General features: G+C 45.1%; 1 protein-coding gene across 1 annotated transcript; it reads right to left on the reverse strand.

The window, feature by feature from the left end:
• Positions 1–4,275: 4,275 nt before the first annotated feature.
• On the reverse strand, positions 4,276–11,401 carry CLDND1 (claudin domain containing 1). The gene is made up of 5 exons (XM_075722940.1): positions 11,234–11,401; positions 7,018–7,316; positions 5,561–5,668; positions 5,014–5,151; positions 4,276–4,905 (listed from the first exon to the last, which is right to left on the reverse strand). The coding sequence occupies exons 2-5, from the start codon at positions 7,304–7,306 to the stop codon at positions 4,685–4,687; spliced, it is 756 nt and encodes a 251-aa protein (XP_075579055.1). The 5' UTR covers positions 7,307–7,316; positions 11,234–11,401; the 3' UTR covers positions 4,276–4,684.
• Between the last annotated feature and the right edge of the window lie 1,231 nt (positions 11,402–12,632).

Here is a 12,632-nt window from a genome sequence, read left to right on the forward strand (position 1 = left end):
TGTCATGTAGCTGAACCATAACTTGAACAAAGGCTTCACTTTACACCCTGTGGTTTTGAAAGTTGTAGTTTAAAAATATAGGGCAAGAATAATATTCTACAGCAACAGAAGAGTTAGTAGTAAACACGCAAACTTTTGATCCTTTCCTATTAGAAACCAGGTTATAAAGAAGCTCTATAACACAAAACTCTATAGCTATTCCTGAGGAAATGGGGAGGTGGGGAAGCACTGTCAAGACGATAGTTATCCTCTCTCTGTTGAGATACACAACCTACTGAAGCAGGAAATACACAGATAGAGGTGGACAATCAGCCCAAGATATAATGATCACAAGCTGCTGACATTTCACAATTTCTCTTTGAATAGCAGGTGCTGGCTGAGTACACACAATGCTAGTGAACAGAAAACAGCTTTTTCCGAAGTCATTGCCTTGAATCACAGAACTAAGACAGCACTGCAAGAGAGACTGTGAGCTGGTACATAACTTGGTGCCAACCATAAGTGACAAAGAACAGAAAAAAATTAAAAAATAAAAAAAATCCAAACACCTTTCTCAAAACACACTTCAGCGCATTTTAGATGAGTGGAGAGGAGGCATTCATTATCACTGTAGCAAAAAGACTACAGCAGACCTTCCATGTGGGAAGGACCACCTGGCCAGCACACAATCCAGAAGGAAAACTAGACCATCACACATAGTTTCTGGCATGACAACAGATTAGAAGGGCCTTTTGGGTCATCCAAGACTATGCTATCACTTGCATTCACTTTCGTAAGTGGCAAACTGTCCCCTTTACACAACAAAGCAATTTCTTTTGTTTGCTCTATACTGGTTTTTTATTAAAAAGGAAATGGGATTGACGGTTCTCCTGTTTTCAGCAATCTCTCCTCCAATACCAGCGGGATCTGTCTTTACAGCCACAATAACAAAACCCCTCTTCACGGCTTCATTGACCAGCCCCTTCTCAGAGTTGTTCGGAGCGGGGGGAGAGGACAGGGAAAATGTCACTTTGAGTTAAAAATAAGAAGCAGTTGCTACTTAGACTAAACACCTTATTGCTCTGTGCAGCTTTCTGCTAGTCCTGCTTTCCTAGTGGTTTCACAGTGTTGGCAGGAAAACAAGCCCAAGCCCGTAAAGAAGAAACATTTTCACAGGGGCATGTTTGAAGGACAAATGGAGCTTGCCCACCTCGGATTCGGGGGACAGAACCTTTATGGGCTTCTCATAAGCACAATAGGAGAGTTCACCCACGTGCTTACGCCGCCACTGTGACGGCACCGTGGGTGGGCAGGAAGGTAGTGGTGATGCAGGAGCAGCGGGTGGCCTTTGCTACGCTGGCTACACAGCACCTCATGGGGAGCTCATGCTGGAGTCCTGGGAGCTTGCTCCCATGCAGTGTCAAGCATCCTCAGTTCTCACACTCAGTCTGATGGGATTCCTCCTCCTCCTCTTTTGTTTCTCCTTTTCCTTTGATATGCCTTCTTTTCAGTTTCACTGGCCCATACAACGGTGCTAGAGATGCATGCCATTTCCCCCCTGCGCGTAGACACACAAGGACATCCCTTTTTTCATCTGTTTTGATCTCACCATGTGTGTACCTGCCTCATCCCTATCTCCAACACTGAACTAGTATCAGTAAACATCTCCCATGGTCAGACCACAAAATACTGAGGAGCACAAATCAGCCTTTGCTCTCACAACTTTCTTCCAGAGTTGGAACTCTCTTCACTTTTTTAGGCAAGGGTGTCTGAATTTGCATATATATAAGTTTCCACAAACATACAGACATGCCCCAAGCTTCTCCTGAACGCAGCCAACCCCTGAACGTGGCATGCAGAACTGTCAGCGTGAAGGGCCTGTACCACACACTCTGGGTCAAGATCTGTCTCAGTGTCTGTTAGTGTGCTTAATCATCTCTCTCACAGACTTACTCCTTCCTCGGTGTCTACTCTGTTTTTCTGTCCTCCTCCAACACCATTTAGTGGACCCAAGCCAGCAGTCCAAGAACTCTTGCTCCCTTTACACCTAGAGCAAAGCACACAGTTACAAAGCAAGACCCATCACCCCAGAAAACAGAGAGGGATAGTCGTCTTTCTGTATGAAATCTGCTTCTCGCTGAAATCCATTCTGAAGAAGAAATCTTTACACAAGATTGAAAGGAAAAGAAAAAAAACCAAAACAACAAAAAACCCCTGAAAGGTGACTCTCATTTTAGTTAAATGGTCCAAATCAAGGATCAATTAAAACCCGTCTTCTTCATTTCAGGACAGAGAAAACCAGCAGCATTTTTCCAAGACAGACAAAAGCAGGCAATCTTGGTTTTGCTGATACTTAAAATGATCAAGAAAGGACTGACAGCACCTCTAACATTCCCTTTTCTCTCCATAAAAATCCTTCTTTTGGAAGCAAGAATGTTAACATTTGAAAACTGAGATTTACACTTCAAAAAATAGGTGTCCAATACAAGAGGAGAGAGCAAGCACACAAGATTCCCACTGCTCAGATTAAAATCACAAGCTATTATTCTGCCAGCTCCTGGAAAAAAAAAACCAAACCACCAACAAACTGTACTAGGTAAAATAACCAGCAGTGTTTCCTTTTGACCAGAGCTGAGGCTTGCGTGCCCCAATATTTCTGACAAATGAGGAACAAGACAAGCTGAGCAGTTAGGCCTTATCTACCTAAATCAGAGATAACTGATAATCACTCTGAAAAAACACCGTATCAGCACACATCAGCATCACAGATTTTCATTTACTCTCAGATACTGCACAAAAACACCACATCCCCTCTCAGAGTTAGAACTGGCCCAGACATTGTAAAGAGGGAAAAAAGCTGTTTTACGAGGAAAGCTGAAAAATTACTACACAGCAAGAGAAAGATGAACGGCCTACTACTGTTTTTCCAGTGATCCTGGTTTTCTTCACCATCCTTGTTTCATTTTGTAAAGACTCCAATGATGATAAGAAAAGGAGAAGTAGCTTGATCCCTACCACACATGATTTAAAAAAAAAAAAATAATAAAGAAACAATACTAGCAGATAACCCTGATCTTCAGGGCACTAGTGACTAGGGCTGTTTGCTGACCCAGCAAAGACAGCCTGGGTAGAAGCACCTGCTGGAAAAAAAAAAAAAACAAACTCAAAATAAAAAAAACAGCTGCAAGATAAAAATGCTTATTTGTGTCATTCTTATCAGCAGTATCTCACAGAATCCTTGTCATCACAGACTTATGCATTTTGTCAGGATTTATTTCTTCTCTCAAGCATGGAGTAAGGAAACAAGGGGAGTTAAGGCCTCAGAATTAAACAATTTAGTCTTGGAACATTGCTTTTTAGTTAAGACATGCCACCCAGTCTGGCTAGAGTTGCAGTGATTTAGAAGAACATGTGCAGAAGCTGCGAACTTAGAAATTATGGGGTGTTGCGCCCCCCAATGATGAACAAGAAAAAATTAAAGCTAGCAGGAGGCTCAATAATTTAATTAAAAAAACCCAAACAAACTAACCAAACATCTTTGTTTCTGGTGACATTTCCCTGAAAACAGAGAATGATCTAGACATTAGCTTTTCTTTCCCCAAGTGAATTTCACTTCAAACCATTCCCTCACCCTCCCATCAGACTCACACAATGCCGAAAATTTCTGAGCTGGTTTTTTTTATTATTTCATTTAAACAATAGGTTTGGGGCAAGATGGGAAAAGAGCAGCACCTTTTAAAAAAAACCCTGTTGTGTGCTATATAGGATAAATAGGTGAGCTTTAAAAAATGTTAACTTTATATATGTACATATACACACGTACACTAAACCAAATTAAAAACAAAAAAACTTGTGAAGGGTCATTTTCAACAGAAGAGAGAGGAAAGCCTTATTTCACAGCAAGCAAAAGCACCACAAGTTAAGATTAGAGTGCACAATCACATGTAGTGCAGATACCAAACTAGCCTGGGTCCTGGAAGCAGTGTAGCTAGAGCAGCACAAAGCTCCATGTGGGCCAACTTATCCCGCTCCTTGGCGAATGCAAACGCAGAGTCTACTTCAGGACGGTGTGCTGTGCAGGCACTCCCACAGCCTGCTGCTCTGCCTGCATCAGCTTTGGCAGAAGCCACAAAAAGTACCAAGCTCAGGAGAGTAAGAGACCCAAAGCGAAGCTACAGGACTGATTCAGCTACAGTATTTCCGTAACAGAGGTTTCCGAGTTCCCCCACATCTCTTGGGTGCTCTCTGTAGGTACTGCCTGCTTGGGTCACACAGCAGACAGCTCCTGATTATTTACTATTTGTGCACTGATGTTCCCATTCTTGCCTACCTGCATCTTTTCTTTTCCTCTCTCTCTTCCACTTCACAACACCACTCCTATTTCCTCCAGGCTGACAGGGTAATAAAATTAGGAAGGAGCATGTACACCTAACTAAAGGGATATTCAACAACCAAATGAAGCTTTAAAAAAATTAATAATCCTTAAAAAAACCACAATTTAAAAACCTGTTCAAGTTCTGCAGACTTCTGGCAGAGTTTGGTCATTTAGCCCAGAGTTCTTTGTCTTCAGGGCCTGCAGGCTAAATTGTCTCAACTGGCAAGAAGCATGCAGTACAAGGTAAAATTCTGACTAAAAGAAAAAAGTAGTGAGGGTTGGGGGGAGAAGAGGCTATAACATGGAAACCCAACACTTTGGTAGCAGCACTTATGCTACACGGTACGCTTTCAAGAGAGTGAATTCCTTTCTGTTGGTGCGAGCTGCCCAGATGAAGAGAGCAGCTGCCATGAACTGCAAAGGTGCTGCGACACAGGCTAGGCAGAAGGACCAGCCAAATTCACCCCTCACATCATCAGGCAGGGGCAGCTTCTTATGGAGCAGCTCAATCCCAGCTACATAGCAGCCAACGAGGCCCAGCGTACAAAGCCCTGGGGAAGGAAGCAGTAAAGCGCAATGAGCTCACCGCTGAAGTGCTCTGGCTGTCACCATGAGCTTCTGTAGGAGGGAGGGCAAGTGGTGGGTGGCAGGAGACCTACCTGCCAGGAAATGGAGGACTCCAGTGGCAATGGCGGGGTAAAGGCTGCGACAGGCACAAGCACAGAGCCCAATCAGAGCCCCGAAGCACATGAGGCCAAGGCTGACAAAGGGCAGAAGAAACTGCAATCGCCAGAGATCTGCATGTGAAAAACACACAAAACAAGTTTGTTGGAAATGTGCTAGAATCTGATCTTCCCCCACCATCTTATTATATTCCCTTCTACCCACCCTGCTTCTGCTTCACCAGACACTCTACATTCACAGCTAAAAAGGATCAAAGGCCCCACTAAAATAGAAGAACTTCATTTGTTAACTCCTGTGCTGCATTCATGGGCAAAACCTTTGCTAAAGCACTTACATTTTCCTTTTAAACTTTGACCTACTGCCTGTGCTACTGTGAAGAAGTGAAAAAAAAAACCCCACAAAACCAAAAAAAGCAGAGCAAGGTACTGATGCTTCCCTCAGTAGTGACTGTATTTGAGAAATGTCTTTTTTCTTTTTTTTCTCATCCTACTTGTTTACCTGTCAGACATGAATGACACTTACAAGTTCGATTCAAATCCGTGCCACTATTGTGATTTCCAGGCTCTATGTACTTTTCCATAAACTGATCAGAGAGGGAAAAACTGATGCAGTTTGTAGTCATATCAGTTTCTGGAGGAAAAAAGAAAAAATTACCATTAGATGCCTCCCTCCCATCCCCCTGCTTCAATTCCTGCTTTCCCAACCATTTAAGCTGGGAAGCTCCTCAGAGAAAAAATTTTAGAGAAAAAACATTTTGGACAAAAAACTAACTCTCAAAACAGATCTGTAGGATGCCTTATCATAATGTAATTAGCATAATGTAGTTACTACAATGATGGACAGCATTCAGACATGCAGAATCATCAAGCTTACCTGGGTTATCCACAGAGAACTGGGCCATGCTTGACAGATTGGGAAAGAAATGTGGCATATGATGCTCAATTATGTTGTTACATACTCTTGTACTCAGAGTTGCTTAACTGAGCTGTGTTTATCTCCATGTGCAGAATGTAGTATTGTACTAAACATTTCATTCAAAAATGGGATAGAAAAGACTATTTAAAGAACAGAAAATATTTGCTTCTTTATACTAAATTTCTCCCTTTTTATGCCTCAGATTTTGCTTTGGGAATATTATTGAGCAGAGCTGGTTTAAATGTCTTCCAAAATAAGTATTTTCTGGGGTGGGGTGTGGGGGCGTAGTATTTCATATAATGATTTTTCTCCAGAAAAAGTGTTTGAAAGTAGATTTTTCTAAGACGTTTCAAAATGAAGGGCTTCACACACACAAAAAGCCACCAAGCCAGGAAACATGAAATTATTACTCTCCCCTTAATTGGTTTAGTGGTGGACTCAGTAATGTTAGGTTAATGATTGGACTGGATGATCTTAAAGGTCTTTCCCAACCTAAATGATTCTATGATTCTATTCTATGAATATGTATGCAAAATCTACTTTGAAGCAATTAAAATAACTGCTCACCACACTTTCTTAGCCCCCAACCATTGTGAAAAAGAATACAAATATTTCATTCTATATCCAGCACTATGGAACAAGGAGTCCAAAATGTGCTGATGCAACAGTGGGACATTTGTGACGTGAGCAAAATGAATGACTAGCTAAAAGGAGCAAGTGCCCCCTGGATAAAGTAGTATCTTTATTCCATTGCTAGATCCCAGGACCTCTCCTAAAAAGACAGCGATTGGCAGAGCAACTATAACTGTATCCCCAGTTGGGCAGCAGATGCAAAAGAAACTCAAGTTTTACCAGACTAAATTTAGATCAAGTATCATGTGTCAAATCCAGAGTCTGTAGCACTGACAGCCACAGACCATTTTGCCTTTCGCTTCTTTATTTAGACTGTCTTTATTAAACAAAAACCCACATAATCTAGAAATAAGCCTGCTGGAGGAACAAAGTGGCATGAATATGTTGCGAGGAAGTTAGCACACACTGCCCCAGGCAAGGTCGGGAGATACCTGGTGGGCTGTACCAGTGAGAGTTTTTGGGTACAGTGATACACCTCCGCCACAATCCGACTGTGCCGTTGCACCGGAAGAGCGCATCTGTGTAGGTCTTCTCATCTGCCTCGTCGCTGATAAATTCCTCCCAGATGCTCCTACCAGCTTCACTAACATTCTCAGCTGGGGACAGGGTGTGGTATTCGTACCAAAAGTCAGTGCCAATGGAAGCTGCCATATAGATGGTGGAGATGAGGCTGAGAACACAAGCAATTACTAGCGCTGTAGCAAAACGGTTATCCATCATTGCGCCCTTGCTGCTGTAAGGAAAGAGAGGGACAAGTGAGTAACTCCTCTGACAGTAAATGCAAAGTTATCCTAGCAGTGTCAAACTCATGAACATCACTCCTCTTATGCAATGTCCCCTCAGGATATGCGTGTCTTCCTTTTCCAACATGCTGGAATCAAAGGAACTGAGCAAGTCTACAGTACTAGGCAGCATCCGCTGGATCTGCAAGTTCAAGGCCCTTCTCCCAGCCACGCTGCGCTAGCTGCTCTCTCCGAGACAGCAACTGACAGAGCAACAGCAACTCTGTCCCCAAAGCAGATGGCACAGCTCACTGCCATTTGTGATCCTGACTGTAGGGAACTGCAGAGAATCCATCCACAGCACCTTGGAAGAAGACTTATCTTTCCTTAAGAGATTACCAAGGGTAGAAGTTATTTTTAGCCTGCCATCCCATACGGCTTTCACAGCTTGTGTTTACAGCAAAGATAAGAACCAGAAGCATGCCAAAAAAGCTCTTCCAGACTGTTCACAGCTATGCCAAGATGCCAGAATGCCATTAGGGAAGCAGAGAAATGTATCTAGGCACTATAGACAGAGCATGAAGGAAGCACTGAAAGACAAATTTGGAAATTATGATAAATGCTGCAATAATGCCACAATACATACAGTGGTGTTTCTGAAGAACTAAAACAATGCCGGGGGGGTACCCTGTTCCATGGGCGCAAGATGACAAGAGCTTCCAAAACTGAAAGGCCTTCATGTGCTGGCAGGAGGACCCTGCTCTGGCTCCCTGTATTAGGGGTCACTTATGCCCTCCTTTGCAGGGTCGTGCTCACAAACCATGTAAATTCAGGGTCAAAGGAGGCATGGGAAAATACAGATACCACACATGCTTATACTTAATGACAATACTGTGACTTTAATGAGTAATTGATTACTAATACATGTTTTGCAGATAGTGCAATACATCAGAGGACTCTCAGATGCCTGTTGTGCTCATGCGTTTTCTGTGCTTGATTAAATTTATGCATTATGGTAATCAGGCTTGATGCACTTGCCAAAAAAAAAAAAAAAAAAATTGAAGTTAACTCAACAGCTAGAGCTAGCCTGGTTACATGAGCTACTATCTAATCAGCTCTTGTCTACTCCCACATACTTTGATCAAAATATTTTGGTCTAGCTTCTTTGCAACTGAATGAACCACAACTGGAAACAGCAAATGCCTTAAAACAGAACACTCACACGGAAAAACATGAGCACTCAAGTCAGACCTGCCAATAAGAAATTCTGGAACTATAAAACAAGGTGCAAATTAAGGCAGGGAGTTTCAAAGGCACCAATGTTTGCTGCTAACAATGCCACTTACCTCTTTTCCTTCCCATCTATTTGGTTGAAACTGGCTAACAGGGTTGGGGAGGAGAGATGATGTGTACCCACATCATCCCCTATGCTTAATTTTCATATTCAAGGATGGATAATACAGAGAGTGTGCCTCATTTAACTGCATCCTTAGCAACGAGTAAGAACTGATTTTTGGGGAACTGACAAGCAGCACCCATTTAAAATACTGCAAAGTCTGCATACCACAACTGTACTTAATCAATAATCCACAAGCTGTGAACTTTTATAAGCTAGGACAAATATCGAGAGGGAGAAAACATTATATCTGGGCTTATTTATCTAGAAGACATAGAATCAAGTCCAGACTTGAAAGCAAATACTCTGTGCGGTGTTTAATTCTTGGTTAGGTACTTACATTCTCCTTCGATACCCTAGCATGTAGCTCAAGGTACACAGGACACTGGATGAGCAGAATAGGGAGAGAGCAAGTTGCTGTATAGGGCTGACCTCACTATTCATCCCCACTGAGTTCACTGAGGGATCCTCTCCCCTTCACAAACTTCTCACAAAGCAAACAGGGCAAGTGGCATCTCCGGGGCCAAAGCTGTGCTGCCCGGCTCCTGCCCAGCTGAGCTCAGCGCTGAGCAGATCCTCTGGGAACTCCCTCTCAGGGCAAGCAGCAGAACAGGCTGGCAAGCAGGCTGGTCTGGATTTTCCACTATATTACAGTCACATTCACTGCAAGAGGAACCCTCTGCAACAGACTACTCTCTTTAGAAAGTGCCTTTTCTGGAAAGGGGAATAACAAGAACCTACAAGCTCCATCCTCAGAGTAGAGCCCAGCAAAAAAAGAATGTAAGCAGGGCATTATGGGCCATCGGTTTGCTGCCGTTGCTTTTTAATATAAATGCTTACAATAACAATGCCCTATAAAATTTGTACCTAACATAGAGAAAGAAAACAACTGGCCCAAAAAACCTCTTACTTTCAGATACAACTTCCCTGCTGACAGGTACAGAACACTGGTGCTGGAAATACTAAAACACAACCACACACTTCTGGCTAGCTTTCTGTGTGTTGGCATACAGTGGACTTGGCAAGCAAAATGAAGGGTTAAAAGTCAAACAGTAAATTAAAGCACTGCCCAGTGCTTGTTACCGACTTGGTAAAAGGGACATGGCTATCTACTGACCTTCAATCCTTGTAACGCACACCTCTGGGGATAGGTAGAAAGCAGCTGAGGTGGCTACAGTCCCCAGCATCTCTAGCGGGTGGCTGTGTGTGGCATTTGTCCCAGAAAGAACACACATGGATTTTCAGTATGGACAAGGCAGTGCCAGGGCAAGAGCACACCCCCAATTCCTTATAGTAAAGGTCCCCTCAATGCTTCTGCCTAACACTTCAACTATTTACAGAAGAGATGAAGAACTCTACAACACTTTAGGCAAATTTTGAACTAGAAGTTCTTCCTGCCACAGTGTGTTGACTACTCTGCCTTTTCACTGTGCACATCCAATGCACCTTCATTTACAGTAGACACGCCCCCACTTAAATAAGGTGTCCTTTGCTCTGTTAAAAAGATAACCATCCTTCCACCCCAGGCAGGGCTCTAATAGGAGCAGTAAGCATAGTCAGTAAGAAATAGTTACCAAAGACGACCATGAAGAAAATCATTGCATGTTTACAAGATTATGCTACACTTAGCAAAGGGTTCTATGCAGAACAATATGTAGGAGGTGCCTTAGAATAAGTTAACTTTACCAAAAAATAACATTACTACTGCCGAAGATGACATTAATTATAAAGATTGATAATAAATGGAAATACTTTGCCTTTATAGCCTGTCAGCAAGAACCTTCAGTGTTTTTACAAAAGGTTTGTTCATGTGGTACTGCCAGCACATTTTATTCTAACAGTAGAAGCCATTTCAAACAAGTTATGGCTGAATCTAAGCTGTGCCATGAATAGAAGACAACACAAGACAGCAGTAAACAGGCACTCAAGCAGAAGTGCTTCACAGGCTATTATACTCATTTTTGAAAGAACCAAAACACGTAAAAATTTCAAAGCACCAGCTCATAAAAGAAAAGGCAAAGGCCAAACTAGCAGCAACATCCAAAGGAACGACTAGATGCATGCACTTCATAGAAGGGGGGAAACAAAAAAAAAAAAAAAAAAAGGGCAAGTCAGTAGAATTGAAAGAGAAAAAACACAGAACAGAACAAAAGCAAGTATTCTGGCAAAAAATCAACTGTAAGACTAGAGAACGGATAAACATTTTAAGAAGTTACTGTACCATGGCAGAGAGGAATACAAAAATATGCATATTTTTATCCTGTTACAGCAATCACTCCCTTCAGCCAGCAGCAGGCCACCACATTGAAGAAATTCCTTTTACCTGCCAAAGAGTAAGGCTGCATTTGCTGGCATTTCCTCAGAAAACACGCTTGCTCTGACTGCTCTTTGGGAAAGCAGAACAGGCAAAAGGCCTAAAAGTAGATCTAAATGTGTGGAGAGGGCTGGCAACACTACTGAATGGGAGCCTCCTTTTAATACTGAGGGCAATGGAGGGTTAGGAAAGAATGCTACCCAACACTTTTTTACCTTCAGAGGTCCTCAGAGTCCCTCAGGACGCACAGCTCCGATGATTCCAGGTCACTTCACAGACACAGTGCTGTTTGTGTCTTGTGGTAAGCGGAGAGCATGAAACGCAAACTTCCTATCTGCCCGAACCGTTCCATTCATTCGGTTTCTTCGACGCCACCAGTTCGCAAAAAGTGACCTAAAAGCAGAAAGTAAACCAAACGGTTTGAGATCATCATTTCGCTTTGAAATTATTTAACAGAAATCTCCCAGCATCACTCATTAAGGAAAAAAGCATTAAAAGGGGGAGAAAAAACCACTGCAAGGGACCTCAGGCCAACAGCAGCATGCCCCACCAGCATCACTCCGGCACAGGGGCAGACAGGCAGCGCCGGGGTAAGCGACCGTAAGAAGGGCCCTCGCCCCCTGCAAAGGCGGAGCCCCGCAGCCGGCCGGCCGGCCGGCCTGCCGCCCCCCCGGGCCGCGCTCCGCCACCACCCGCAGCCGCCCAAGCGGTGCCGACGCGCTTCACCCCCCCGCCGCCAGGACAAGGCACGGGCCGGGCCGACCGGACACCCACCCCCCGGGGCGCTGGGGCCTGCCAGGCGCAGCCCTGCGGGGGCGGGAGGGGGCAACCGCCCGGCGCGGCCGCCGGGGCACCGGTCGCCGCCGACAGGCAGCGACCCCGAGGAGAGCGCCTCGACCCCCCCGCCCCTCCCACACTCAGCAACCGCCCCCTCCGACGGTTACAACCGCCGCGGCGCGGCGCCGCACCCACCGCCCATCGCCGCCTCGCACCCCCGGCCCGGCCCCGCCGCGCCGCTTCCGCCCCGCTGCGCCCAGGGCCAGGGCAGCGCCCCGCCCCTCTCCGCCGCGCCGGGCACCCTGGGGGATGTAGTTCTGCCGTTCTCCCCCCCCCCTTCCGGAACAGCCACATGGCGCCGGCCCAGCTGCACCATGGGAGCTGTAGTTCCCCGCGTCGCCCCGCCCCTCCGCCATGCCGGCTGGGAGTTGTAGTCTCCCGCCGCCGCTCCCGGCCCGCCCTCACCTTTCGACGCCCACCGGCTTCCCCTCAACCCCCCTCGCCTCCTCCCCTCAGCCACCGGTGTGGCCGCAGGGTGCCTGGTGCCTGTCCCCCTGCCAACACTTGCGGGCCCCAAAGCAGGGCCCCGCCACTGACACAGGCCCGGCTCAGCCCAAACCATAGAATCATAGAATCATAGAAGCGTTTAGGTTGGAAAAGCCCTTTAAGATCATCCAGTCCAACCATTAACCTACACTACCAAGCCCACACTAAACCAATCAAGGGTAGACTAGACTAAACCATGTCCCGAAAGTGCCACATCTACGCGTTTTTTGAACACTTCCAGGGATGGCAACTCCACCACCTCTCTGGGCAGCCTGTTCCAATTCTTGACCG

The sequence above is a fragment of the Pelecanus crispus genome, chromosome 1, assembly GCF_030463565.1.
Source record: "Pelecanus crispus isolate bPelCri1 chromosome 1, bPelCri1.pri, whole genome shotgun sequence".
NCBI classification, from domain to species: Eukaryota; Metazoa; Chordata; class Aves; order Pelecaniformes; family Pelecanidae; genus Pelecanus; species Pelecanus crispus.

Coding starts and splice junctions, on each gene's coding strand:
- CLDND1 (XM_075722940.1), bottom strand. CDS start 7,306: ATGATGGATAACCGTTTTGCTACAGCGCTAGTAATTGCTTGTGTTCTC. Junction 5,669..7,017: donor TCACTGGTACAGCCCACCAG/GTATCTCCCGAC, acceptor TTTTTCCTCCAG/AAACTGATATGACTACAAAC. Junction 5,152..5,560: donor CACGGATTTGAATCGAACTT/GTAAGTGTCATT, acceptor TTTCACATGCAG/ATCTCTGGCGATTGCAGTTT.